This window comes from Myotis myotis, unplaced genomic scaffold (genome assembly GCF_014108235.1).
Source record: "Myotis myotis isolate mMyoMyo1 unplaced genomic scaffold, mMyoMyo1.p scaffold_m19_p_2, whole genome shotgun sequence".
Classification (NCBI taxonomy): Eukaryota; Metazoa; Chordata; class Mammalia; order Chiroptera; family Vespertilionidae; genus Myotis; species Myotis myotis.
Genome location: NW_023416324.1, coordinates 5,812,866 through 5,838,321, shown reverse-complemented (window position 1 = coordinate 5,838,321; position 25,456 = coordinate 5,812,866). Strand labels below are relative to the sequence as shown.

Here is a 25,456-nt window from a genome sequence, read left to right as displayed (position 1 = left end):
GAATGTAGAAAGCTTTGAATAAACCTGACGGCTTTTCAGGTGTTTTCTAGGGGCTGCTGGTGGTGACTACCGTTTTCTGAACAGGGAACATGCCAGGCACCAGGCCAAGACCTCACGCATTGTACCTCCATCCACCTAACGCAGAGTCATTATCATGTACGGGTTGCAGATCAGGAAACCAAAGTTGAAAGCACTTAAGGGCTTCGCTTGAGGCCCTGCAGCTGGGAACTCCTCGAGCTGGAGATTGAGACCCAAAGGCTCCTTCCTCCTTCCTCCCCGCTCCACCCCCCACATCAGGAGCCCTAATGAAATGGGACGGGGAGTTTGCCCACACCCAACACAAACAAAGGCCCGTGGCCTCCCCAGGATTTCTTGGTTTGGTTTTTACTCTTCTGGAAGACACCCAGAGAAAGAGGAACCTAGACTGACTGCCTGCCAGCCAGCCAGCCTCCCCCCCCCCATCTCGGCAACAGCAGCCTGGCCCCAGAGCTGCTGCTTTCCTCGTTAATTCGCTGGGAGCAGCCTTCCCGCAGGCCTTTCTGAGAAACATCCAACTGTTTCCCGGCTACCAGCAGCCTCAGCCTTTGTCTGAAATCAGCTGAAACCACCTTTGCTGGCCTTTCCCGCCCACTGCTGAGAGAATAGCAGGATGTTTATTGTTCTAACGGGAGGGAAAATAAATGTAGTCTTTTCTTTTTAACTTTTCCTCGTTCATGTTTATTTCTTTTTTTTTCCTTTTCCTTTTTATTGAATTTATTAGAGTGACACCGTTAACAAAATTACACAGGCTTCAGGCGCACAATTCCACAACACATCAGCTGTACACTGTACTGTGTGTTCACCACCCCAAGTCAAGTCTCCATCCGTTTGACGATAAAATCTGAGCACCTTGCAATGGCCCGCGAGGCCCTCCGTGGCCTGGCTGTCAGCCTGCCTGCTCACCTTCTCTCCGCCCGGCCCCGGTGCTCCCACCAGGTGTGCTCCTCGAGTCCCAAGGCCAGGAGCCTCCCCACCTGGGGGCCTTTGCAGCGGTGGTTCATGACTTCCCAGGTCGCTGGGCCCCCAGGTCCTCCCCTCGCCCACGCATCATGTCACTCAGGTGGAGCTCAAAGGGCACCTCCTGGACCACCTGGCTAGAGCCGACCCTGCCTTCGAGGCGCTGCCTGGTCCCCTAACTGGGGCGCCGCTAGCACATAACCCCATCGTCTCCGGAACGACCTTGTTCACAGGTTCGGTTCTGTGCCATCGTGGATCTCAGCCACTGGACACAGGGCCCACGGAGGCGGTCTGAGCTCAGCGCATCCTCTGCAGCTGGACCGGGCCTGGCTCATCACAGGTGTGTTTGGAAGGGAGGCGGGAGGGAAGGAGAGGAAAGGAGATTTTGAACAGCAACGCGGTGCCGCCTGGAGCACCCTGGGACCACAAGCAGGATGTCCCTGCAGCGGGACCGGCAACACTTCGCAAATGCACAGAGTTACAGACATCTAACCAACCGCCACTCCTGTGACTGTGACATGAGGGGTCCTCTGGGTGCCCCACGGAGCAAGAAGCAGTCTGTCCACTGTGGGGTTCCCACAGCAACACACCCCGAGGGAGGCCAGGCCCCAGGAGAGCCTGGAAGCCTGTCAGCCTCACCGAAGCTAACGCCAGCCTGGAACCAGCCACCAGCTTTCATGTTGTTTTTCTGGGAGAAGAGTGTTCTCAGCCCGATGCCTCCTGGAAGTTACCTGTTGGTAAGTTAGAGGGGCTGAATTCTGCAGACCCAGGAAGGGCTCACCCTTGGCAAGTGGCCGCTGGGCTGGACCGAGGACAGAGGCTGCCACGCAGTAAACACCAGCCGCATGTCAGGTGGCGCTTAAGGGAACCCCACAACCCTGGCCCATTTCATAGATCAGGAAACTGAGCTCTAGGGAGATCAAGGCACCTAACCTAGATAGCCCCACTAAGCGGCAGAGCTGGGCCTGAATCCCAGTTCCTGCCGCACACTGTCCGCACCTCAGTCACTTCCGCTGCTGACCTGCTGCTCTGGGGCACCCCGCAGGATCCCAGGTGTGCGCCCAGCATGGGTGTTGGCCCAGGGCCAGGGGCCTGGGGAGGGTGCAGGAGCCCCAGGTGGGCTCGGCCAGCTTCCCCTTGGGCTGGAGTAGCCATCCTTGAAGCGTTTAATGTTCTCACCTTGGCTTCCAGTCAAGCAGGACTGACACGGTCAAGGGCCTATGAGTGAATCGGGTCCCTGCCCACCCATCTGTCCCCAGCCCCTCCCTGCCCCCCACAAGGACAGGGAGGACCAAGGAAGGGGTGGAGGTGAGAAGGCACCCAAGAAACTTCAGCTGGAGGGCGGCCTCTCGCCTCTGCACAGTCATTTCTGTTCAGCCCAGCAGAGCAGTCCCTGGGGCTATGGGACAGCAATGACTGGGGTGGGAGGTGTGGGAAGATGGAGACACGCAAGATTGAGTCTCCTGCTCCATCTGAGGGGGGGGTGGGGGGGAGGGGCCTGGCCGTAAGCACCTAGAGTCATCTCCCACCTCCGAGACCGCTCTGGGAGACAGCGGGGTTTCTCCGAGTATGACAGCCTCCACAGGACACTTATCACTCCTTCCTGACTGCGGCCATTCAGGAAGGGGGTGTGCACATGTGTGAGGTGCCCTGCACCCTGGGAACTGCCACCCTGAGCAGCAGGGCCCTGGTCCACCTGCCCATCTGAACAGCAGAGGCTAAGAAGGCCCTGTCACTGGAGGGCAGGGATATTCGCCCGGCCCACACTGGCCACAGGCGGGGCCTGGAGTCCTGCGGGGGGGGGGGGGGGGGGGGGGGGGGCTTCCAGCTCCTGCATGCAGCCCTCGGCTCACATTGACCCTTCAGTCCCTCCCTGTGACCCCCAGGCTGGGGCATCTGTGCAGCTTCTGTGATGCCCTCTCCCCACAGCCCCTTCTGCAAACACCCACAGGGAGCCTGGTGTTGAGCAGCTTTATTCAGAGTGTCCTCGAGGCAGGCCTGGGCCAGGGCGCGGGAGTTACAGGGAGGAAGACCCTCCAGCAGTGGAGGGGTGGCTCTGCAGGCAGCAGCGCCCTGTCCCCAGAGGCCAGGCAGAGGGGTGGCGGGATCCCCGTCCTCAGAGCTTCTCAAAGACTCTCAGTCTCCATGAGAGAGTCCTCAGCCTTATGGTCATTGGTAAGGAACTTTGTGAATTTTTAAAAGATCATGTTCTGTGAAGGGCTCTTGGGCGAGGGAGTGCGTCATTTCATTAAGCAGATGTCAGCGGCCCCCACAGGCAGCCTGAGCCCTGCCCACAAGGTGCTGGGCGCGTGCTGACTTTGGGCACAGAGGCTCGGGTGCAAAGCCGCCCACACAGGCATTTGGGCAAAGATCACCCATCCCACATGAACTTCTCCAGGTTCTGGTGTAACGGTCTCTCCAACTTCCCCCAAAATACCTGAGAGATCTCAGAAACGGCCCCTGCGATTCCTGACCCAGCCCCGACTTCCTCCAGCGATGAGAGGCTGGTGCGTAAACAGCAGCTTTCAGGACTGGCTTCGGAGGGTAATTCCAGGACCCGAGACTCGGTGCCCGGCCTGCTGCCCCCTGTCGTCTGCCCACAGGTCCCTTTCCAAGGCCACGCGCCTGTGTACACGCGTCTGAAAGCCCTGGGAGAGCAGGCCAGCCGACCGATTATTCCTTAGTGTGAGATGCAGACATCCTGACCCCATACTGAGCTACGCAGAGCTTCCCCCCAAGCCCAGGATAAGGCAGACGTGGCTTTTGACATCCATGTCCCAACACGGGTGCGGAGCAGCTGCTGCAAGAGGCAGGCCTGGTGCCATGGGGACCCACGAGGGCGGCAGATCCGGGGAAGGGCATCTTCATTTCCCAGGACAGAGCGGGCAAGGACCCCGAAGGGCCCACTGTCACTGGGACTGGTAGGGACATTCTGAGATGAGTGAGTTGATCCTAGGCCAGGGGCTCACCGTGGGGCCACAGAACAGGGAAAGGGCAGCACCAGGAGGGTCCCCCCTCGGCCCACACAGGGCTGGAGGCAGGCTGGGCACCACCAGGCCTAAGGCACAGAGCACAGCATGGCCGCAGTGGCTGAGACGGGCCAGCCGGCTGCCCGATCCCTCTGTTTCCCTTCTGACAGAGGAGAAACCACAGGCACTGGCTCGAGGCCACTGCTGGCCGAGTTTACAGTAACTGCGGGCTGTTGGCCTGGTAGCAAGGCCCCGTGGGTCTCTCTCCAGGGGCCCAGTTGAGGGGAGACGGCTTGGGGTGTGGGCCTCATGGTCTCTGCCTCCAGGGGGCTCCACCCTGGAGGGCGGGGGGCCCATGCCAGGACTCTGGGGTATCTTCTCAGTAGCAGCAGAGGCGAAGCGTCCAGTCCCTACTGTCTGTCTTTCTGTTGCCCCAGCAAACATCGCCATTCAAATCCAGCACCCTGGTTGTCTCCCCTGCACAGCCCACTGCCCTAGGGTCAGGGTGGGGGCAGCTGGGTGGGGATGCAGGTGGAGACCCCCAGGCCCCTCCTGCATTGACCACTGGGTGCTGGAAACTCAGGTCAGCAGATGGGCCTCTGCACCAGCGTGGCCCACCGTGCCACCCGGTCCCAGGGGCACCCAGCTGCTCTCTCAGCCCCAGCCAGGCCTCACTTCCCAGACGCCGTCTCAGGCAAGGGGTCCTCCTTCCCTTCCTCCTCCACCGAGAACATGACATCCCCGCAGCTGCCCAGAGGTGGTTCCGTCTCCTGCTCCGGGTAGTGTGGGGCATGGTCCATCTCCAGGTCCTCCTCGAGCTCGGGCCCCGCCGGCCCCACCAGGCCCCGGCCCTCCGGCGCCTCGGTCTTCACGGTCCCCACGATCACTGTGTCGGCCTTCATGATGTAGATTTTCTCTGCAAAGCGGAAGGAGACGCGAGGTGAGAGCCCAGAGGATGAGCAAGGGGGCGGAGGAGGGTCCCAGCCCAGCTCTGCCACCCCCGCTGTGTGGCTCAGGCAGGTGGCACAACCTCTCTGGTGCGCAGTAAGCCCTGCCAACCTCACAGCCAGGAACTGGGTGCTGAGGAGTTAGCCACTGGCCCACTTGCTACCTATGGGTGATGCCTGTGGTTGTCTGGGCACTTCTGCAAGGATGGGTGGGGAAGGAGAGAACGGGGACAGGAGAGAAAGCCAGGCGTGGAGAGGAAGCAAGTAGAATCAGTCCCCATGGCTCCTGCAAATGTCCACTGTAATCGAGAACGAAGACTAAAATAATGACACTAGCACCAGGGAACTCGAGAAGAGGTTCACTCTCCACGCTTTAGCTCCTGAATCCTCGCATCCCTTCTGCCAGGTAAACAGTCTGTTCTTAGCCCCAGTTACAGGTGAAGGACCTGGAGCCCAAAGAGGTTCAATGACCTGCCCAAGGTCACCAGGTAGTTAGCAGAAATCCCCAAAGCAACTCCTGCCCCGCTGCCCGTTCCACTCCTTTCCACAGGCCTAAAGCAGAAACCAGCGTGTCCCAGGTTGCCCGGGATGCTCTGGTGTTTGCTGTGCAAGTTCAACCCAGCAAGCCAGGCAGCTGTCACCCCTGCAGAACCCTCAGCCGCAAGTAACCCAGCAGCCTGATTCCGGCAGCTTTGGGAGGGGCGGTATATTTCAGTGTTAATCGCTTATTGCCCCCCCCGCCCCCCTCGCCCCCCACACACACACCGAGGCCTCATGGCTGTGCCTGCCTAGCACACAGTAGGACTGCTTATGTATGTCACTTGGATGAAAGACCCGCCCAGCCCATTAGAGGTGTGATTCCCCGGGTCCTCAACACCATTTCCTTCCTTTGGGGGTTTCGGAGGCTCAGGGGAGTTAAGGAAGCTGCCAAAGACGCTGGGAAGTGGGGAGCCCGGCCTGCAGCCAGGTCAGCTGACTTCAAGCACCAGCTGGGCTTCTTCCGGTATCTCAGGCTCAGGGCAGGGTCCCAGCTCCCAGCTGCTCAGCCCTGGATTCTGGAGGCTGAATGGGGAAGCTCAAGAGGGAACTTGAGAGCTGGGGTGGGGCAGGGGGCTCGGGATCCCTGCTTCTCTGGGTAACCGGTTACACCCCTCTGATTCAGGAACCCCCAAAATATTCTTGGGGCCCCTGCACCCTCAATCCCATTACATAATGCCGGCGCTTCTGTGTTGGTTTTAACACCCCCAGGAAAGAGAGAAGTGTTCAAAATAGCAGCAGGAACTAAAGAGGCTGAGGGAGAGAGCGAGAAAAGCTGTGGGCTGGGACCCCCTACACCCCAAAAGAGAGAAGAGGGCCTCAGCCTCAGCCACACACATCTTCACCAAGACCTGCAGGCCCCTCGCCCCGGGAGGTGAGAGAGAGGGAGGGCACAGAGGGGGCCAGGCAGGGCTAGAGGAGGTGAGAGAAAGACGGACAGAGACAGACAGAGAGGAGCAGGGTGGGTTGTCCAAGTTGAAGAGACCAAATTTGGGGGCCAGACTATCATTCCCCTCACATTCCTGCGTCCTGAGTCCTCTGGCTCTGACCCCATCACAGAGCTGCCCAGCCCCCAGTCTGCAGGGGGAGGGTTTTCTAGAAGCTACTGGGATTCCTGACTCACCCAGGGCTCCGAATCCAGGGAAGCTGTGTGTGTGTGTTGGAGTGTGTGGGGGGGTGAAGGTGGGGGAAAGGGGCCGCCTGCCTGGTGCTATGGTCAGGGGGAGTGATGAAGCTCAGGCAGGAGTTTGGTCCCCTTGGGAATTGAACAAGGGGTGCCCCTCTGAGGTAGTGTCAGAGGGACAAGGGGCTCACTGCCCCTTGGGTATCCCAAGAGAGCCTCCCAGGCTTTCCCTCCCACCACCCCACGCCCAGCAAGGCCCGCAGGCTGGCTTGGCTCTGGGCAGGCTGCCCATGCCGCTGCCCGCACCGCTCCCCACACCCCAGCTGCCCTGGGAGTCTGGTACCTGCTTCCGCCACTCCCTCAAACACTCCAGAACCCCACCCGCGCACTTCCAGGCACTGAACTCAGCACAGGCTCCAAACTCCAAATTAGGGCTTCTTCGGAAATGTGAAGGAGATGCCTTTGGCGATATTTCCCAAAACTCATTAAAAAAAAAACACCCAAAAGCTGCAGCTCCCAAAGTTTCCATTTGATACGAAAGACTCTGCTCTAAAGAGTTCTGTCCACCAGGCCTGCCATAGAAATGTGTGCTGCGACCGCAAATGCCTCTTTGGTGTCATCCGAGTGGTGGTTAACCCTCCAGAGAAGACGAGGAGGGGGCGCACCGAGGCCCTGGCCCCAGGAGCTCACAGACAGGTGAGGGGCAGGAGAAGGCCACAAACACAGCCACGCTGCCAGTGCTGAGGACACTGGGGGGGAGGCCTGGAGTCGGGGGGAGCACAGCAGAGGCCATCTGGCCTAGACAGGAGAGCGGGAAGAGCAAGGAAGGCTTCCGGGAGGAGGAGGGAATAAACAGGGTCTTCAAGTGGGTGGTGCTGGCTGTCCCAGGCAAGGAAGCAGCTCCCACAGAGAAGCTTAGAAGTGAGCAAGGGCTCCGTACGCTTAGGAAACTGCCATTGAGCAGGGTCAGGAGGCAGGTGAGCCTGGTGGAGAGAAGGCAGCTGGTGACCAGCCTTGAATGCCGGAATAAGAACCCTGGCAGTCATCCAGAAGTAGCAGGGACCCCTGGCGGGTTTTAAGCAGTGTGTAATAGAGAGAGGTATACAACTTGGGAGAAACGTTCTGGTGGTAGTAGGCAGGAGAGGCTGAAGGGGGGGTGTGTTCGAGCGGGAGGGCAGCTGTCATTTGGGAAGTGCTGGCCGTGGTACCCGCAAGGCCACCAGGACTGGTGTGCAGACAAACCTGGGGTTTCGGACAAGCCGCAGCCCTGCCACCTCACAGTCGTGTGCCCAGGAAAGTCGTGTCACCCCCGCCCCACCCACAGTTTCCCCAATTGCGAAAAGGGGAAGACACCAGCCTCCCAGGCGGTGTGACCGTGAGGTGACGCTCGCCCGGTGCCCGGAATGATCAGGCCAGGGGCGGCTCTTATGTCACTGTGTGTCTTCCCGGGTCCCCTCAGGGGCTCTCTGTTGGGGGCTGGGGGCAGTGTTCATTTTTCTCTCTAATAATAGAGGGCACCAGGCAGGGGGCGCCTCTTCCCTCCACCCCACCCCACAAGACAACTTCAGCGATTATTTCAGGAACCCCCCCTCCCCCCCCATCGGCCCCATGAAGTCAGGGCCACCACCGCTGTCTCACAAGCTGACAGGGCACATCTAATACTCTCACCAAAAGCACCTCCCACTCACAAGGCCGTGGGAGAGTCCACGCCTGGGGCCTTCCAGACCCAGGGTCCCCACTTCCAGGTGGGGGCCAGGGGCCCAGCACCCATCTCCCCACTGCCCTCTTAACCCTGACCACGCTAGGGACACCAGCCGACTCACCGATCCTGTTGTTGGTATGTTCCGTGGTCACCCGGGGCTCGGGAAGGTCCCTGGGGGACGAGGGGCTCCCGGCTGGGCTGGCCCCCACCAGCGGCAGGCTCTCCAGGCCGGCTGCCCCCACGTGGGTGCAGGGCTCCACAGCCGGAGGATTCATTAACCCCAGCGTTTCTGTGCAGGGCCCTGTCACCAGCAGGCTCTTCAGCTCCTGTGGGCACAGAGGAGGCAGCGCTGATGCAGGGCGCCCGCCCCCCACCACCCGTCCCCAAACTGCGAAGCCCCGTTTTCTCATCTCTATTCACCCCAGCCAGTCTCCCTTTCTGCTTGAGGGCTGCCACCCGCCACCGGGCTTCCCAGCCTCGACAGCCTGGCGCACCTGCGCAGTAAGTTCCGGGAGAAACGTGCTGCTTTTAGCGTGTACTAAATAAGGATCGTGGCCAACATCACACGTGTGTACCCCGTGACACATGTTAATCCTCAGAGCCATCCCCTGAGGTGACTAATATTAGCAATCTCTCCATTTTACAGGTCAGGAGACTGAGGCACAGAGTCAAGTGACTTGCTCAGGGTTAGTAAGTGTCAGAGCCAGGCCTTTATATATATAATCGATTCTTTTACAGGGAGGAAGGGAGAGGGATAGAGAGTTAGAATCATCAATGAGAGAGAAACATCGATCAGCTGCCTCCTGCACACCCCTTACTGGGGATGTGCCCGCAACCAAGGTACATGCCCTTGACCAGAATCGAACCTGGGACCCCTCAGACTGCAGGCCAACGCTCTATCCACTGAGCCAAACCGGTTAGGGTCAGAGCCAGTCCTTGAACCCTGGCATCTGGCTCCGGGATCCACGCGTGTAAAGGCTGGTCTATACATGTTGGCCCCAGGCCTCCCTTACTGCCCAGCCCTGACCTCCTGGGACAGTAGTCAGTTATGACTACACTAATGTATTCTAAAAAGTGCTACATCTTCAGGAAAGTGTTGGCTAGTTTTTGACTTTGATAGGTAAGTGCAAAGGAAAAGCGGTCTCATGGAATGTTCTAGTCCATAGCATTTACCTGCTGCCTTCGGAGTGGAATGAGTTTGAGTAATTCAGAAAGTATAGCTACATAATCCTTAAAATTCTTTTATAACAATTTGAAATCCAAAAGACAGCATTTTTAAACAATTTACTCAAGGTGTTAGCTCAAGTAGCTAAAAGATATTTGATTCTCTTACAAATCACTGAATATCTTTTCCATAAATGTCTCGGTGTTATAACAGCAACTTCTCTGACCCAAGTGTATTTGAATGTGATCTCTCATAATTTTAAATTGAACTCATATTGTGGTTCTGACTCTTATGTTTAAAAAGTAAAGGATGGAGCCCAGCTGGTGTGGCTCAGTGGTTGAGAGTCAACCTATGAACCAGGAGATCACAGTTCAATTCCCGGTCAGGGCACATGCCTGGGTTGTGGGCTCGATCCCCAGTAGGGAGTGTGCAGGAAGCAGCCGATCAATGATTCTCTCTCATTATTGATATTTCTCTCTCTCTCTCTCTCCCTCTCCCTTTCTCTCTCTGAAATCAATAAAAATATATTTTAAAAAGCTAAAAGGTGGAGACCTTTCTCCATGTATGTATAAATGGGTTTTATTGTGGGTTGTTATTTTTTTGTTTTGCTTTTTAAGACTTTATTTCAACCTAACTATGCTTAGAGAAATACACTCACATTGTTAATAGAAGGCAATTTAAGTTTAACTTATTCTACATGATTTGGACCAAAAACTTGGTACATGGTTTAAGCATTAAAAAAAGGGGGGGGGGGATTAACCCTAAAGCCTTGCCAAACTCTCAGTCCTACTACCCTCCTAGTAATAGGAGGGTAGCCCACCAGGGGGGGAAAAAAAAAAGAATCTTCAATCTGGTTTATTTTTCAACTATTACAAGTGTATGTAAAAGATCCTCCATCAAATGCCACTAAAGTAGGCAGCAAGAACCCTGAGAAATTAACCTTTGGTTCGTCTCTGAAAAATAACATGTATTGCACAAGTCTATAAAATTGGTGCAACAAAACAGTGTTGTAATATTTCAAAGGCAGTTCACAAAGCTCAGTAGCTCATGGCTGCTGAAAAGGGTGGGGAGAGCCCTATACACGTGTGAAAGCTGCGCCATTTAGCTAGTGTTACATGGAGACTGCAGATCTTCCACGGAGCAATGTTTGAGTTAAAAGAAAGTAATGAAAGATTTGCTAAGTGAGGGGGAAAAGTGGGTGAACCATACAGGCCTGAGACCCGGCCATAGGGAGAGCTTGGTCCTGCCCCTCCCTCAGCTCCGGGGGGCATTGCCCCAGCTCCCACCGTGGGAGCTGCCTATGGGGAGGAGGCGGGGGCTGGGCACAGAGCAGGACGCAAGGACCAGCCCCGTGAGGACCAGGTGGATGGGCCCGTGCTGGGTGGTCCTGTGATCAGCAGTAACATCTGCACCGGCCCTCGCCCGCGCCTGCGCACAGCGAGCCCCCCCAAAGGGGCGGATGAGGCTGGTCTCCGAGGAGGCAGCTCAGGGCAGCGGCTCAGAGCACTGGCGCTGGAGTCACAAACAGGGGCTCAAACCCTAGTAGGTCTGCTCCCCGCTGCGGACCCACCTTCCCTGCTGGGCCTCAGTGTCCCCTTTTATAAGCGGCACCTCCGCGTGCCGTGAGGACCCCCTGAGATGACCCCCTGAGATGACGTGGAGGGCGCACAGAGCGAGGTGCCTGCTCTAGGTAAATGCTCGGTATGGGACAGCCACGTGTTTAAAATTCTTGCTACTGATCTGTCAGCCCAGTGCGAGGACAGGACTCGGGAGGAGTGAAGGAGAAAATGGGGAAGCAGATCCAGGCGGAATTCCTCGTGACCTGACCACACCTGGCACCCAAAGCAGCCAAAACCAAGCCCGCGGTCTGGCGGGCCTTTCTGGAAGTCCCCGGCGAGAGGAGCCAGGAGCCAGGCCGCTAAGGGTGGGGGGAGGGACAGCATCCTGGGCCAGGGCGTGGCTCAGAGCTCCCTGCCCCTGCCCCCCCCCCCCAGACCCAGCAGGGGCTGGCAGGGGACCAGGTGGCCCTCAGCAGCAGCAGGTCTGCGGAGGAGTCAGACTTAGGGGCACCCAGCTGGGACACGGGGCAGCTACTTACTGTCTGGTTCCTCGGGGGCCTGGAATCTGCAAAGAAAAAAGGGACAAGTTCACCAAGGAAGGCCAGGCAGCCCTGGGCCCTGCCCGCCCCACACGTGGACAAAGGCCTCCCCTGGCTCCCCCGTGGGAGCTGATGCCCCATTGGGCCCTCTGTCTGGAGAGCAGAGGGCAGGTTTCAGGGTCCGTGCCTACTCCCAGGCCCGGCCACAGGGGCTCACTGCCCAGTGCTCACTTCTCCGGGGCTGTCAGAGAGCAGGGGACTTATCTCTCCTCTGGCCCTCAGGCCCCTGGACCCCTCCCCAGTCCACCTGCCCCTCCCCAGTCCACCTGCCCCCCACCCTTCACCCCTCCACACACACACACACACACACACACACACACACACACACAGTTCAGGGGAAGCATGTGCTCGGCTAGAGCCAAGGAGGCTCCCTCTGACTCAGAAACTGCCACCACCTTGTAGCACGCGGGGCCGAAAGAGCCCAGAGCTCCCCAGTCCCTGTGTGAGGCGCACGGAGGACCTCAAGGCAGGCGACAGAGGGGCTGGCGGCCCTGAGGATGCTCCTGAGTCGTGTGCAGGCAAGCCCGAAGCCAGATGATCCTGGAGCGCTTTGGGCTCGGGCCCTCTGAGTGTGATTTTCTGTGATCTCTGCTTTTAAAAGCCCATGTGACCGCCTTCGAGGAGGACAGCTGCTCCCCAGTCCTCCCCCTCCTGCAGCCACACCCTCGGTGGGCTCAGGAGGTGCTGACGCCATGACTCTTAGGGCACGACCTTTATCCTCTCCTCCCACGCCCTATCCTCCACTTCCAACTGTTTTCTCATACTGAGTCGGATGCCGGGTCACAGCCAAGTGTAAGCCATGGCCAGGCACCTGGTCTGTCCTAGAGCAAACCGGCTCCCCGGCTCAGACCACGCTTCAGGGATGCACAGCCTTTTCAGAGTCCAGGAGGCTGCCTGTGGAGACTCGGGATCCGTTGCTGTCAGGTGTGCACACCTCACCGGAGAAATCAGCTGAGTCACCTCCAGAACATTCTCCCTGATTCCAGCAGCTCCGAGGAACCACCAGCCCCGAATCCCAGCTGGAAACTCACGGAAGGCCCAGCAACCACGGTAACAAGTGAGAGGGGCCGGCTGAGCCGTGTGGCCACGCGATGCCCATCAACAGGCAGAAAGTGCCCAACGGGGAGACAGACCAGAACAGCCATGAAAAGCAGCACATGTGCACAGGGACCCAGTCCTCGGTCCTGGATGTAACAAACGTGTCGCACTAACTGCCTCTGACAACTGCTGCTCCCAGGAGAGTAGTCCCATGGGGAGGCCGGCTCACTGCCACCGGCGGCCACTGTCCACTGCCCGAGCCAGCACTTGGCGCCCTCTCTGGCCAGAAGCACATTCTTTTAAATGATGTCAGTGACACTGAACCTCTCTCCTTGGAGAGTGATTCTGTGTTTTGCCAACTTTGCTTGGTGCCAAGTCACTGGGGGGAGGGAGGGGTGACACAGGAACAAGACAAAATAAATAAAAATGATAAAACTCAGTCTTGGAGGGGACGTCGGTAAACACGTCCTATGAATGTTTCCTGTGAATGTTTCTTGAGAGCCAGCTGGCCATGAAAGTCTCACATCCTTTGCCCCAGTAACCCCTCTTCGGGGGCACACCCTCAGGAAATAACTGGAAAGATAACAAGGCTGTGCACAGCCTGGTATTTGTAAGAACCGACTGCTGGGAGCGGGCCAGATGCCACGATCCTGGAGAGGAGGCCTCCTGGCAGTGAGACCCAGCACACAACGCCACCTCGCCCGGCCTCAGTCATCTTAGCTGCAAAACGGGGATGGGTCGCGCCAACGTTGGAGGGTTTTTGTGAAGATTAAAGGAGATCTCGAAAGTGAAGGGGCCCGTGACCGATCACCCTGAGAGTATGCCCCCTTGATCTGATGTCATTAAATGACCCTGCCCCCAGTCCGTCCCCTACCCTAAGCCTATAACCCCAATCAAATCAGGACAGAAACACTTGGCAGGTTCCAATAGAAGGGCCTCCTACAACATAACGGAGTGGTCCTCCTCAACACTGCCAAGGTCAGCCGTGGGCAAACTACGGCCCGCGGGCCGGATCCGGCCCGTTTGAAATGAATAAAACTAAAAAAAAAAAGACCGTACCCTTTTATGTAATGATGTTTACTTTGAATTTATATTAGTTCACACAAACACTCCATCCATGCTTTTGTTCCGGCCCTCCGGTCCAGTTTAAGAACCCATTGTGGCCCTCGAGTCAAAAAGTTTGCCCACCCCTGGCCAAGGTCATCGGAAACAACAGAGGTCAGAAACATCACAGCCCGGAGGAGCCTAAGGAGACCTGATGACTTAGCGTCACATGGTGTCCTGGGTGGGCTCCTGGATCTGCCCGGCTGGCGTGGCTCAGTGGTTGAGCATCGACCTATGAACCAAGAGGTCATGGTTCAATTCCCGGTCAAGGCACATGCCTGGGTTTTGGGCACAATCTCCAGTGGGGGGCATGCAGGAGGCAACTGATCAATGATTCTCTCTCATCATTGATGCTTCTATCTCCCTCTCCCTCCCTCTCTGAAATCAACAAAAATACATTTAAAAAAATAAATGTTAAAAAACTAAGGTGATGTGAATAGAGGATGGGCTTTACTGAACAGCCCTGTTTCGATGTTGCTTATTCACTATAACGAATGAATCCTTCTAATGTCAGATGTTAATAACAGGAAACTGGGTGGGGGTACATGGGGACTCGCTATTATTGTCTCAGACTTTCTGTAAATCTCCTCTTAAAAATAACATCTACTTAAAATATGTTGGCATTCAGCCCTGGCAGGTTTGGCTCACTGGATAGAGCGTCGAACTGCGGACTGAAGGGTCCCAGGTTCGATTCCGGTCAAGGGCATGTACCCTGGTTGCGGGCACATCCCCAGTAGGGGATGTGCAGGAAGCAGCTGATCGATGTTTCTCTCTCATTGATGTTTCTAACTCTCTATCCCTCTCCCTTCCTCTCTGTAAAAAATCAAGAAAATATATTTTTTAAAATGTGTTGGCATTCAAAAGGGGAGGCGCCCAGGACGCTGCCTGGCACCCGGCGGGCCCCAGGACGCTGGCGCTCTATCACCACAGAGAGAAAGTCAGCACTTGACACTGAGTCTCGAGAGGAAACACAAAAGGCACAATCCAGCAGGTGCCAACATCCGCCTCCCGCCGCGTTACAGCCCACATGTGCACTTTGATAAAGACTCCGAACAAACTGTGCCAAGCACAGAGGTCGGATTTCGTAAGAGCTTTTCCCCTAAAAATGTTGCTTCAGTCCGCTGCCTTCGTCAATTGGTTTCACTCCTTTTGGAATAACTATGATCTTCCCATAACTGCATCCGGCACCCCAGGATGTGAGTCCAGGGACACTGGTCATCGGTGGCCCTGCTGCGATGGTGCCTGGTGTCCTGGGGCTGCCCTGCGGCCACCTCGCTGAGCACTGCGTTCTGACTCCCAAGGCATCGTCCCTTCCGTCCTCCTTACTCTCCCTTTCGGTCCCATCCCCTCTCCGGCCTGAGGTCCCAGCTGCTGTGGGAAGCAGAACAGCTCCAAGGAAAGGATTTGGCCCAGAGGTTCAGCCAGGCTCTGGCACCGGCTCCCCGACTCCAACCCTGAGCTCCCTGGAGAGCTGGCGGACTCCAGGGCAGGGCAGGAAAGTACAAGCTAAGCTGGGAAAACCTTTAAGAAGGGCTCCTGCCCTGGCCGGTTTGGCTCAGTGGATAGAGCGTTGGCCTGCGGACTGAGGGGGTCCCAGGTTCGATTCCGGCCAAGGGCACATGCCTGGGTTGCAGGCTCAGTTCCCAGTAGGGGGCGTGCAGGAGGCAGCCGATCAATGATTCCCTCTCATCATTGATGTTTCTATCTCTCTCCCTCCCGCTTCCTCTCTAATCAATAAAACATATTAAAAAGAAAAAGAAGGGCTCCCAACACAAGGATGGGAACAAAAGGGCACAGGAGCCAGCTGGAAGTGGCCCCCCTTGGCCCAACCGGGGACAATTTGAACCTCAAACTAAATGCCAATGGCAGCAGAATAAACTCAGCACGCACACGTCGGATAGAACCACACGAGTGAAGAGAAGGGAAAGTCTGACAGAGGAGCAGGCTATTCACAGCCTCCAAGTAGCGCCCCTCAAAGGCGGAGCCATGACCACGGAGAGAAGAGCAGCCTCCGGAGGGGAAGCCTGGCAGACACCACCCTGGTCCTTTGATCAAGGGCTCAGTGTGACCCCCACCGGCCACGGGACCAGAGGAACCCGGGAGGACGGAGGCTGCCAAGAGGCGCTCAGCGTCATGACGGGGCTCTTCCCACCAATGGTGCACCACCTGGATCCAGTCGCAAGGAAACACCAGGCAAAGCCGAGGTCAGGGTCACCTACAAAACCACGGGTGGAACCCTCCCAAGTGGCCAGGTCAGGAAGGTGAAGGGCACGACAGGCGCCGACCAGAATCACCGAGACACGGCACCAAATGCAGCAGGAGACTCTGAACGGAACGCTTTTGCTACAGGGGGCCTTGCTGGGGGGAGTGGGGAAACCTGAACGGGGTCTGAGAACTCATTGGCGCTAACGCGTCAAGGCACATCCTCTAGTTTAGATGGCTTTACTCCGGTTGTGTAAAAACATGCCTTATTCGTCTGAAACACACACACACACACACACACACACCCGTGTCAGAGATGACGGGCCTTAAGTGGGTGACTTAGATGGTCCAGGGAAAAGGAGTTCTTGGTACTGTACTTGTGACTTTCCTGCGAGTTCGAAATTATTTCCAAACGACGACACACCATTTTTTCCAAAGCAAACCTGCCTGAGTGAACTGAGAAAGTCATGACTTCCGTGTCCGTCAAAATGAAGGAGGAAAAGAATTTTAACGGTGTTTCCCGACCAGGCGTGACCTCCCGCCAGGGGCCACCTGGCAGTGTCTGGTGACACGTTGGTGGCCACACTGGGAGGTGCTGCAGGTCCCTGGTGGGTCTGGAGACCAAGGAACTGGCCAGCACCCTCCAATGCACCGGACAGCCCGGTCCCAAATGTCAATCGATGAGGGGGTGAGACCCTTTTTACAAAAGCCTCGCCACCAACAGTAACAGCGAGATCCCGGTCAGACTGCTTTTAACCACGTGGCCTTACACAAGTCCCCTCCTTCCTGTGCCTCTGTCCCTCCTCTGTGAAATGGAGGCATCAGCCGTGGCTGCCTCACAAGGATGCTGAGAGGGGTCAAATGAGATCATGTATGTGCTTTGCAAATGCCTGCCACCAAGGACACACGGCACAAAGTCAAATCAATTCAAGAGCAGAGCTGATGGGGGAGCATCGAATGGGCACCTGCCCGGATCTCCGTCAGGCCCCAGGCCCCCCCAGCCCTGCTGTTCCCGGAGGGGGCGGGCGGGGCGCACACTCCCTTCCTGCTAGCCTTCCGCCCCTTTGAGCAACTGACACAGGTCTCAAAGCCCAGGAGAGCGACACAGCCACCTTCATTCCCAGGACAGGGCCACTCGGAATCCCACAGTGACACGATTGGAGTATATGAGTGAGCGAAGAAACACATGAACGTTCCTCCACTGCTGCACACCGCAGCTCCCTCCACACGGAACGGGCATCGCCGCCGGCTCAGTCTGGGCTCATCCTGTGCCCTGCGTGCTGACCGGGGCCTCCCCTCCCTTCACTCTCAGCCTGGGGACCCCCAGGCACCCACCGAAGCCAGAGGGCCAGACCCAGCCACCCCTGAGTCTCAGGGCTCGGGGTTCCTTGTAGGTCTGGCTTCTTAAGGGAAGGTGCTTTTCTCTCTCTCTTTCTCTGTGTGTGACAAAACTGCTATCACAAAGGATCGAAGAAAAAAATAAACTGACGGCAATGGAAATTCTAATACTAGAAAAATGTCAAGAAAGCAAACCCGGGTTTCAATGAGATACTGAGCCTGACAGCTCATGGAAAAAGGCTTGAAACTATCAAAACACGAAAAACCCCTGCGGAGGGAACACTAGCACCTGCTTGTGAAACTCATCAAATTCAAAACAACCTCGGTGGACTGTTTTTCAAGCCCAAGTCAAAAGCGGGGCTATAGCAAGGCTCTCCAAGGGGCCTGGGGGGAAGGGGCACGGGGGCCATGACTTGGCCTGGGGCCGACCACTGGGCTCTGGGTGGGCAGGGGCTGGACAAGGCTTGGGGGGCGGAAGGCAGAGGGGACGGCACCAGCACCAGGCCTCTACACTCAGAGCAGCAACCTCAAGGACCAGTGCTGGAGCCGGAGCCCGAGGGGCACTTACGAGGAGGTGTGGCCCTGGGCCAGGTATCCGCCTCCTTAAGGGTCATCACCCATCTCCCCTGGGGCTCCTGGGAGACTAAATAGGGAGGGAGCCTGCCCTGCAACCAGAAGGGGCGCTCAGACCACTCATGTTCACTGCTTCCTCTGTGGCCAGGGCCCAGCATGGAGTGTGCAGAAGACCTTTGCCCTGCCCCGTAAGGGCTGCCCAGGAGAGGGGCCCTGGGCACAAGACCCCCACCAGGTGGGCGCTGGAAGAGCCTGCTGCCTGGGTGGGTGGGGAGGACCGGGGCTCCGGAAGGCTGCCTGGAGGAGTTGGCCTGGAGGCTGGGCAGGGATCAGAGACAAGGACCAGGGAAGGGTTCAGAACAACCTAGCAGTGAGGAAGGCCTGGGATTCCTGGTGAGGAACAAGGCCCGGGCACAGGCAGGTCAGCAGACTGCAGCCGCTGTTCACTGCGCACGATGCCCGCAGGCGCTCTGCACAGGCCCAGCTCCATCCACCCGCACGCCCACCCTCGGACTAGGTCCCGCTGTCCCCATCGGAGGGATGAGGGAACTGAGACACAGACGAATTAAGTAACCTCCCGAAGTGTAGCTTGTAAGTGGCGGAAACAGGACTCCAGCCCTATCAGCCTGCCCTGCTGACCCCTATGGCCCTCGTGCCGGAGGAGCGGAAGGCGGGGTGGAATGAGAGAGCGGAAAGAATAGGGAGGCTGGGAAAAAAGAGAGGAGGGAGGGCATTCAGGAATGCCTCTCCTGGGGGCACCATGCAGAAAGGAATGAAAGGCTTAGCGGGCCGACTGGTGTGGCTCAGTGGTTGAGCATTGACCTATGAATCAGGAGGTCACGGTTCCATTCCCAGTCAGGGCACATGCCCAGGTTGCAGGCTCGATCCCCAGTGTGGGGCGTGCAGGAGGCAGCTGATCAATGAGTCTCTCTCATCACTGATGTGTGTGTGTCTCTCTCTCCCTCTCCCTTCCTCTCTGAAATCAATAAAATATATATTAAAAAAAGAAAGAAAGCCTTAGCCGCACACAAAGAAAGCTCCCTGCCAGCCCGCCGTTCACACAGCGCACAGGACATGGCACAGTTTCCGCCACATTGTATTCCCTTTGCAGATGAGGTCATAGAAGAGGAGCCGCTTGTGGGAAGCCATCAAGAGGGACCCCCACGCCCAGGGCCCAGCCTGATGTGTGTCCCTGCGGCTCCAGCAGCCCCTCCCGACCCCTGACCACTTACCCGCAGCCTCGGGCTTGGGCCGGAAGGTCTGGACCGGGTAGCACAGGTGGAGCTCTGGAATGACATCAGGAGGGGACTGGAGATGCCAGCGTCCGAGAGCCTCGGCGGGCAGGGCAGGGGCCCGGCTAGCACAGAGCACCCGCCTCCCCAGGCCCCGTGGACACGTCACTCACTCTGCTGCATCCACTTCCAGCAGGCCCTGCGGTGGCACAGGAGGAGGGAGCCGGCGCAGACCACCACCGCCAGCAGCGCCAGCAGGCAGAGGAGCACGGGGCCTGCAACACAGAGGTGGGCCTGCATTCTCCGCCCCAGAGTCCACTTCCCAGGCTGAGCCAGGGGCCCTGCTGCCCCACACAGGACAGCCCTGCTGTCTCCACGGTGCTGCCAGGACTGAAACCAGACACGGTGCCTGGTCCAGCCCTCACCCACCTGCCCGCCCTCACCTGCTCCAGGAAGCCCATCAGGGGGGATTCATCGTGGGGAAAAGAGCAAACCATTTCTAGAGGGTGGGCAATGGAGGAGCCAGGGGGCCAGAAGGCAGAACGAAAGAACAAAGCGCGGGGCCTGCAGAGGAGGCGTGTGACGGGCGTCCCCTCTGGACTCGAAGCTCCATGAAGCGCACTCAGCCCTACGCCGCAGGTGCCATTCCAAACAAGGGAAACTGAGGCTCTCAAAGGTGATGTCAAGGTCACCCTGAGGGTAAATGGCAGAATCTCGGCTCCAGCCAGGCCAGGGGGATTCCAGTGCCCACGCGCTGAACCGCTATCTGGGTGCATCTCTTTACACTTAACTTGCCTCCTTTCTTCTTTTGTTGCTTACGAAGATCGTGTAACTAGTTACTGCTTTTCGTGCATGTTTAGATGCTAAAAAAAAGTGGTTTGTGCCAATAAACGCTTCTCAAACTTTAACGTGCAGAGGAATCTCTGGGGACCGTGGTAAAAAGCGGATTCGGATTCTGTAGGGTTGGGTGGGGCCATCCTTTGTTTTTCTAGCAAGTTGCTGATGCTGTGAGTTCAGGGACCACGCTGAGAACCGCTGGCCTGAGAACCGCCGCCGCCTGGTGTGCAATGCTGGAACTGCAAGTCCTAGAACGCATTGCACTTAGAGCAAATGTCTGCAAGGGAAGGTCCGGACCGGGTAGCTACATACTCCCCTGCATGGTGCGTGCTATTCCAGCTCTACACGGGAGAAAACGGGGGCTCAAGGGCATTAAGCAACTAGCCCAGGTCATAAAATCCTTCACCAAATACTTCCTGAGTAGCAATTATGGGCCACGGGGAGGAAGCTGTGAATGAAATCCTGACCCGCAAGAATTAATGGGTAGCAAGTGGCAGACCAGCAGCCCAGGAAGCTGGAAACCTAGGGTCCACCTTGGGCCCCCTACCCAGTGGATAACTGTAGACCGGGTAGAAGCCCCCTCCTTCCGCCCGCCTGGGAGGAAGGCCCTGTCTCCTGGGGGTGATCATTACCTGAAACCAGGATGGGTCTCCCCGCGGAGGAGAAAGAGACGGGAGCACTTGTTGAGAGGGAGGCGTCCTCCCGGGCATGGGTGGCGCCTCCTCCATGCCCCTTTCCGGCCAGGGAGATCTGGGAGGCGCTGGTGCTGCGGGCAGAGAAGCCAGAGGTGAGGCCAAGGACGCAGCCAGAAGAGGGGGCTTGCTCAGGAATGCTTCCCTTTCCCCAGATACCATCCCCAGGCGGGGGCTGCACTTCCAGGCATTCTGGCTTGGTGCCAGCACAGAGCTGGGCACACGTTCTCCAAAGTGGCTTTGGGGCTTGGCACAGAGCTCCAGCCTGGACCCCACCCCCTCCTTCCAGTCCAGTTCCCCAGAAGGAGCCACAGAGTCACCTGCCCGGCACCTCGCTGTCCTCTGGGTTGGTGCTGCGGTTAAGGTGGGTCCCCAGGTGAGGCGGCTCGTAGGTGGTGTTCCTCTCAGCTTTGCCTGCAAAGAGTGGTCGTCAGAGTCGGTGCCAGGAGCTTACCCAGCAGGCACTGGTGGCCTCCAGGAGACCGCACGGCAAGGCCTCAAGGACATTGCAGTTGGGCAGGTTTGTGTCCTGGCTCTGCCTCCTCCCTTCACCGACCCACCCCACCCTCCTTCTTTCCTTCCATGCAACAGTTCTTTATTGAGCACCTACTATGACTCGGGGTGCGGGAAGCTATCCATTGTCAAACACTATCACGAAAGCGCAACAAGGAACTCAGAAAGCTGATGAACCTTGAGTTTTAGCAAGGGCTAAAGCTATGCACTGATTGTTCTGTCGAGACAGTGGTGGCTTGAAGCAATTTCCTGACCTAATAGCCTTTAAGTAAATCTTTACTAATATTTACTGACCTTTGCGATAGTCTGTCTGCTACCAGATTGCTGTGCCTGAGGGCAAGATGTGTATCTAAAATTGAATAAAACCTAACAGGTCCAGGGCTCCAGGGAGCTTTTCCTCTAGAGCAGTGGTTCTCCACCTTCCTAATGCCGCGACCCTTTAATACAGTTCCTCATGTTGTGGTGACCCCCAATTTCATTGTTACAAATTGAACATAATTAACGCATAGTGATTAATCACAAAACAATATGTAATTGTATATGTTTTCTGATGGTCTTAGGTGACCCCTGTGAAAGGGTCGTTCGACCCCCAAAGGGGTCACGACCCACAGGTGGAGAACCGCTGCTCTAGAGGGCAGTTTCCACCTGGCTCCCCCATGGTTTCTACATTCATATCTCTTGTCTGGTGTTTTCATGTGTGCGTCAGCCCCTTCTCCAGATCCTGAACCCTGGCCGTGCTGGATGTGGCACCAGGGACTGTGCTGGGAGCTGGGATAGAGCAATGAGTAAAATACACAAGATCCCACCCTCGGGGACTCACGGGCTGTGAGTGTGATTCAGGTGTCACACAGAGCATGACACCTAAAGCAAGGGACTCAACCCCTCCTGAACGGGGAGGCTTCCCCAAGGAGGGGGTTGCTGGGATGTGAGTCCGCGTGGGGGTATCGGCAGAGGGCACAGAAGGTGGGAGGCCCAGGGTGGGAGAGAGGAGGGCACGCCGGAGAGGCTGGGGGGAGGCCGGAGAGGCTGGGGTGCCCACAGCAATACAGTCAGGTCTTGCGCACACCCTTGTTCACAGAGCATTCCTCACAGCAGTCAAAGAAGTGGGAACAGCTTAGATGTCCCTCAACTGGTAAATGGGTCAACAAAATGTAGTCTACCCGTTCACTGGAGTCTTGTTTGGCAATAAAAGGAACGAAGGGCCCTGGCCGGTGTGCTCAGTGGTTAGAGTGTTGGCCCACCCATCCAGGTTCATTTCCTGGTCAAGGGCACATACATACTTGGGTTGCAAGTTTGATCCCCAGCCCCGGTTTGAGGCATGTGTGGGAGGCAACCAATCAATGTGTCTCTCTCACACCAATGTTTCTCTATCTCCCTTCCTCCCTCCCTTCCACTCTCTCTAAAAATCAATGGAGAAATATCCTCAGGTGAGGATTAACAAAAATAAAAATAGAAGGAACAAAGTATTAACACATGCGATAGCATGGACGAACCCCACGTGTGTCATGTCCAGTGAAAGCAGCTGACACAGACGAACACATTCTGAAAATGTCTCTAAGGGTCTAACCTAGAGGGACAGGAAGTAGATTAGTGGGTCTCCGAGCTGGGGATGGAGGGAGGGGTGGGGTGGCTATTAATGGGCACGGGGTTTCTTAGATCATGGTGTTAACCTGAAAGTAAAAGGCCAAAGTGAGAGGCAACAAGGGTTTATTTGAGGTAAAAAAAAAAAAAAAAAAATCGTTATCTGGGAAGCCCTGATTCAGACAGAAACCCAAATGGTGTTCTGATTAGGAAGCAAAGGCGGGGGTGGTTACGAGAAAGGGCAGGGGGGGTCACATCAGCAGAAGGAATATTACGTCAATAGAATATCAATCACATCAACGAAGGGAGGCATTGCTATAGGTGCAGATAAAACAGCTCTGTGCTGTCAGTCCTAAAGGATGGTTTTCCTTTTCGGCCCTGTAGTCATCCGCCCGGTATTCCTCAGATCTGCCTTCTTGTTATCTCTGCAAACAGTTCTTCGGAACACGAGGTTGCTTAGGCCCAGTCCAAAGGCTCCTTTGCCCAGTTCTAACATTCCGAAGGTTTGAGGCATAAGGCACGGCGCTGACATCACTTTAAAGTGCCTCTGTTTATAGTTCCTAGATTTTTTAAGTGGTAATAGTTTCATAACTTTGTAAGTTTCTTTTTAAAAAAATATTTTTTTATTTATTTCAGAGAGGAAGGGAGAGGGAGAGAGAGATAGAAACATCAATAATGAGAGAGAACCAATGATCAGCCGCCTCCTGCACGCCTCACACTGGGGATCAAGCCCATAACCCTGGCATGTGCCCCGACTGAGAATCGACCTCCTGGTTCATAGTCAACGCTCAACCACTGAGTCATGCCGACGGGGCTGTAAGTTTCTTAAAAATCATAGAATTGTACACGTAAAGTGAATAGATTTTATGGCATAGGAATTATATCTCAATAAAGCTGTTTTTAAAAATCAAGTCTTAAATGGAGACATCTGTAATAGTGTCAACAATAAAAATAAAGAAAAAGATAAGTAAAAATAAAGTCTTTCTCCCCAAAGCAATGATTTTTTTAAATAGGTTTTATTGATTTCAGAGAGGAAGGGAAAGGGAGAGAGATAGAAACATTAATGGTGAGAATTATTGATTAGCTGCCTCCTGCATGCCTCACACTGGGGATGGAGCCTGCCACCCAGGCATGTGCCCTGACCAGGAATCGAACCGTGACCTCCTGGTCCATTGGTTGATGCTCCACCACTGAGCCACACCAGCTGGGCCAAAGCAATGATTTTAATTAGTGATGGGATCAGTGTAGGTCCAACTCCCCACCCTGCCCCACATCAAGACCCTTCTCCACATGACTCTGCATTAGCTGGGAAGTCATATTTTTTAGATATGTCTCCTTAGGTAATGAAAACAAAAGAAAAAATAAACAAATAGGACTGCATCAGAATAAAAAGCCTTTGTGCAGAGAAGGAAACCATCACCAACAACAAAACCCAACCTACTGAATGGGAGAAGACATTCACCAATGATACATCTAACAAGGGGTTAATATCCAAAATATATAAGGAACTCATATACCTTAACACCTAAAAGACAAACAACCCGATGAAAAAATGGACAGAGGACCTGAATAGACATTTCTCCAAAGAGGACATACAGATGGCCAACAGACATATGAAAAGACTCTCAACATCATTAATCAGGGAAATGCAAATTAAATAACAGTGAGATACCACCTCACACCTATCAGATGGCTATCATCAATAAATCAACAAACAACAAGTGTTGATGAAGAAGCAGAGAAAAGGGAACTCTTAGGCACTGCTGGTGGGATTATAAATTGGTGCAGACACTATGGAAAACCATATGGAGGTGCTTCCAAAAAATAAAAACAGAACTACCGTATGATCCAGCAACACCACTTCTGGGTGTTGACCCAAAGAACCCCAAAACACTAATTCGAAAACACATATGCACCCCTATGTTCATTGCAGCAGTATTTACAGTAGCCAAGCCATGGAAGCAACCTGAGTCCATCTATACTAATAATAGAGGAATATGCAAATTGTCCAGGATACCATCACAGTAACAGTAACGACCATACAGCAGGCTACGTGGGGTGACAAGGCCAGCAAGGGGGTTAGCGAGGGATGACCAAACAACTAAACAGCAGGCTGCGTGGGGGTGACAAGGGCAGCAAGGGGGGCAGTTGGGGGTGACCAGGCCAGCGCGGGGAGGGGGGGGGGGTTGGGAGCAACCAGGCCAACAGGGGAGGCAGTTAGGGGCAATAAGGCCAGTAGGAAGAGGCAGTTAGGGGTGACCAGGCTGGTGGGGGGGCAGTTAGGGGCAACCAGGCCAGCAGAGGAGGGCAGTTGGGGGCAACCAGGCCAGCGGGGGGGGGGGGGGGCAGTTAGGGGCAATCAGGCTGACAGGGAGGACAGTAAGGGGTGACCAGGCCAGTGGGGGGCAGCTGAGGGTGACCAGGCTGGCAGGGGGAGCAGTTGGGGGCGACCAGGCCAGCAGGGGGGGCAGTTAGGGGCAATCGGGCTGGCAGGCAGACGAGACTAGGGGTGATCAGGCAGGCAGGCAGGTGAGCAGTTAGGAGCCAGCAGTCCTGGATTGTGAGAGGGATCCCGGATTGGAGAGGGTACAGGCTGGGCTGAGGAAACCCCCACCCCGTGCATGAATTTCATGCACCAGGCCTCTAGTTCATACATAAATGGATAAAGAACCAGCGCCCTCTACTGGCAAAGCTTAACTTCATGCTCACAAGGAGAAATGCTTCAAGAGTCAGAGTCCAATCCTTCAGC

At 56.0% G+C, this 25,456-nt stretch overlaps 1 protein-coding gene across 1 annotated transcript in view; it reads right to left on the bottom strand.

Annotated features, from left to right (window-relative positions):
* Positions 1-774: 774 nt before the first annotated feature.
* Positions 775-25,456, bottom strand: part of TNFRSF8 (TNF receptor superfamily member 8) — a 66,713-nt gene continuing 42,031 nt past the window's right edge. Inside the window, exons 9-16 of the mRNA XM_036353098.1 lie at positions 20,934-21,027; positions 20,554-20,687; positions 19,258-19,359; positions 19,085-19,138; positions 11,993-12,193; positions 11,538-11,563; positions 8,396-8,600; positions 775-4,881 (exon numbers count right to left, since the gene is read on the bottom strand). Of these exons, the coding sequence (XP_036208991.1) occupies positions 4,637-4,881; positions 8,396-8,600; positions 11,538-11,563; positions 11,993-12,193; positions 19,085-19,138; positions 19,258-19,359; positions 20,554-20,687; positions 20,934-21,027 (1,061 nt within the window). The 3' untranslated portion in view covers positions 775-4,636. The remainder of the gene's footprint in view (positions 4,882-8,395; positions 8,601-11,537; positions 11,564-11,992; positions 12,194-19,084; positions 19,139-19,257; positions 19,360-20,553; positions 20,688-20,933; positions 21,028-25,456) is intronic.